Below are 2496 nucleotides of genomic sequence, written 5' to 3'. Positions count from 1 at the left end.
TTCAAATACAGCGTCTTGCGGTTAGCGGATTAGTATTCGCAGTGAGGATTGTAAAGTATTGGGACAGAACGTCTACGTCTACATCGATAGAGGCGGTAAACAAGAGGCGGAATTAAGGTTCGGATGTACGGATCACTTGCCAGTACAGATCGCAGACTGAATGACACCGCGATTCTGCCGATTTTTCCCATTAACATTGAGTTTGGGTCGATGTCAAACTTCTCGATTAAACCTTGAAGCATATTGTTGACTTGAAAGTAAGATTTGCAGCTGCTGTCACTCTCACAAAGCGCTAAGAAAGCATCGCGGACTTCGCCATAGGTAATGCCAGATATCGACACGTAGGCGAACTCCTTATCAGATGTCCCAGCGGTTGCACCGACACTATCGACTCGATAGTATCGAGTACATATCCAATCCCGTTTGGAGGATCTAGCTGCATGCGCCTTTACACCAAAATTGTATCGTATTAATAGCTGGCACCATGTTGGGTTTCGGTTGGTCGGAGAATGCGATCAGGACGAAACCTTCTTTTCCCTATCCTGTAGTTATAGATAGAAGCACGGTAGAGGACGATCTCCACTCGTTCATTCTTCGATCTTACTCGCCAACGCTAACAGCCTCAAGGTCCAAACCCCCACGTTACGTTCCTTTCGGACACTTCTTCTCCCTTATTATCCCTACGATGAGTGCAACCGGAGGATTCTATTACCTTTGTCCAGGCACTTTCGATGTTGTGGGGTACAGTTACGGCAAGCTTGAGGGAGCGGCAGCGCGCCGAGGAAAGGTAAAGATCACCCTTGTGCTAAGCGGGCGATGGTCAAAGGAGAAGGTGCAAACTATCGAGGTGACGCTCTCAGACATCACCGAACGAGAGGTGAGTGAGGAGGAAGCTCTTCAGGGACCGGGCACGTTTGTAGGAAGCGCAATATGTACAACCCGAGTACCGCCAAGAGGCGTAAGAGTCTGGGCTTACGGGCTCGTGATCGGTTACCAATGGTCTACTCAACGCGAGGAGGGGACCGTCGATATTAACTTCGGGGACACGACTGAATCCGTTCCTTACCAAGTTGACAACCTCCAGGACCTGTCGGTTGAGATTTACGCACTTAGACCGTGTGCTTTGTGCGGTACCAGCGCAATCATGCCCGAGAGAACTGAAACAAATCCATGAGAAAGTGTACAAGAAGTTCAACGGGATGGATCAAGTCGCAGTGCGGAGCGTCCACGATCTGATTGTTGACCCCCGTGTGAAACCCGTCGACGAGACTGCCGTCCTGCCAATCTTCAATGTGATTAACTCTGAAATTTGCCATGTAAGTGTTAAACACATCTTAGATCATGTTTTCTACAAAGATGGCAATCGCACGCCACCACCGGGGCTAGTACTTCAAGACTCAATATTTACGGAATCAACTCCCAATGTTGACGCTGTAAATTCGACGGCCCAGTTGGAGGCAAGTGACGGTCTGAGCGATTCGGACGACGACGAGGAGCAGCCATCATCCATTCCGACAACGAAGCGCCGCAGAGATGCTACCGAAGAGCCACCACGGAAACGACGACGCACTGGAGGTAGCCCGCGCGCGACAGAACCCGATGATCGACTGCGTGAGCTTCGACTCCGCTGCGAAGGCGACCAAGCATTACAAGCGGACATTGATCAGCTCATTTCGCTACGCCGCGTAGGCGCTGCAGCGGAGCGCACAGGTTTGATAACCATGACGCCACGACAGACGGCTGAGGATAAAAGCCAGTTTCAGCCCACAGGGGTCCAAAGCAGAATTCATCAAACGCTCGTGCACGGTAAGTTTACTTACATGACCCCGCAACAATTCATTGAGCATGTACAGATTCACTGGAGTCGGTACGGTTTCTTTCCACACCCTGCTGTACTGCGTGGCCTCTTCAGTTGGGACTTCGGAACGCGAGGGCTGTCAATCATGCATTTCGTACGCGTGACTGAGAAGGCGAAACGAGATGCTGTTCGACGTTACGATATGAGCAATTTTTCTCGCAAAAAACTCGCTGCCAACCCCTTCTTCAGTGTCAGAATTCTCGGCGGTAGTTGGAGCTGTCGAAGTGCTCGTCAATGTGGCTAATCAACTCTACCAACCCGTGGTGCAAGATCTCTTCACTCATGTCTTAAGGCTTTTGGTGGAACTACGCGTACGCGAAATGCCGAATACGAGCAGAGCCTTAACAGAATTAGTCGGGTGGATGGATGATCGATTGGAGTTATTCCGAGTTCACGTCGCAGACAGCGAAATTCAGCAGGCCGCCGACGTAAAACTGCAATTCAGTTCTTCACACGAGGCCTTCTTGCGCGTGAGCCAGCTGATTCTTCGTCAAGACGTCGAAGAAGCTCTTGCTGAAGCCAAGACGGTGGTGTCAAGAAGCAAGGCTTCCGGTCAGCTCGTCAGCTGCCAGTACGACGGGAAGCCATGGAAACGTCCGGCTAGGGGACCAATTCGTCTGAGGATCTCAAGGCACTGC

General features: G+C 51.0%; 1 protein-coding gene across 1 annotated transcript; it reads left to right on the top strand.

Annotated features, from left to right (window-relative positions):
- Positions 1 to 1820: 1820 nt before the first annotated feature.
- PITG_11559 (uncharacterized protein) lies at positions 1821 to 2341 on the top strand (the record flags this gene model as incomplete). Its single annotated transcript, XM_002901066.1, has 3 exons — positions 1821 to 1992; positions 2054 to 2237; positions 2338 to 2341. 3 exons carry the CDS (start codon positions 1821 to 1823, stop codon positions 2339 to 2341), a joined length of 360 nt encoding a protein of 119 aa, XP_002901112.1.
- Between the last annotated feature and the right edge of the window lie 155 nt (positions 2342 to 2496).

The sequence above is a fragment of the Phytophthora infestans genome, genomic scaffold, assembly GCF_000142945.1.
Source record: "Phytophthora infestans T30-4 supercont1.22 genomic scaffold, whole genome shotgun sequence".
In the NCBI taxonomy this organism is placed as follows: Eukaryota; Oomycota; class Peronosporomycetes; order Peronosporales; family Peronosporaceae; genus Phytophthora; species Phytophthora infestans.
This window is presented reverse-complemented; position numbering and strand designations above follow the sequence as displayed.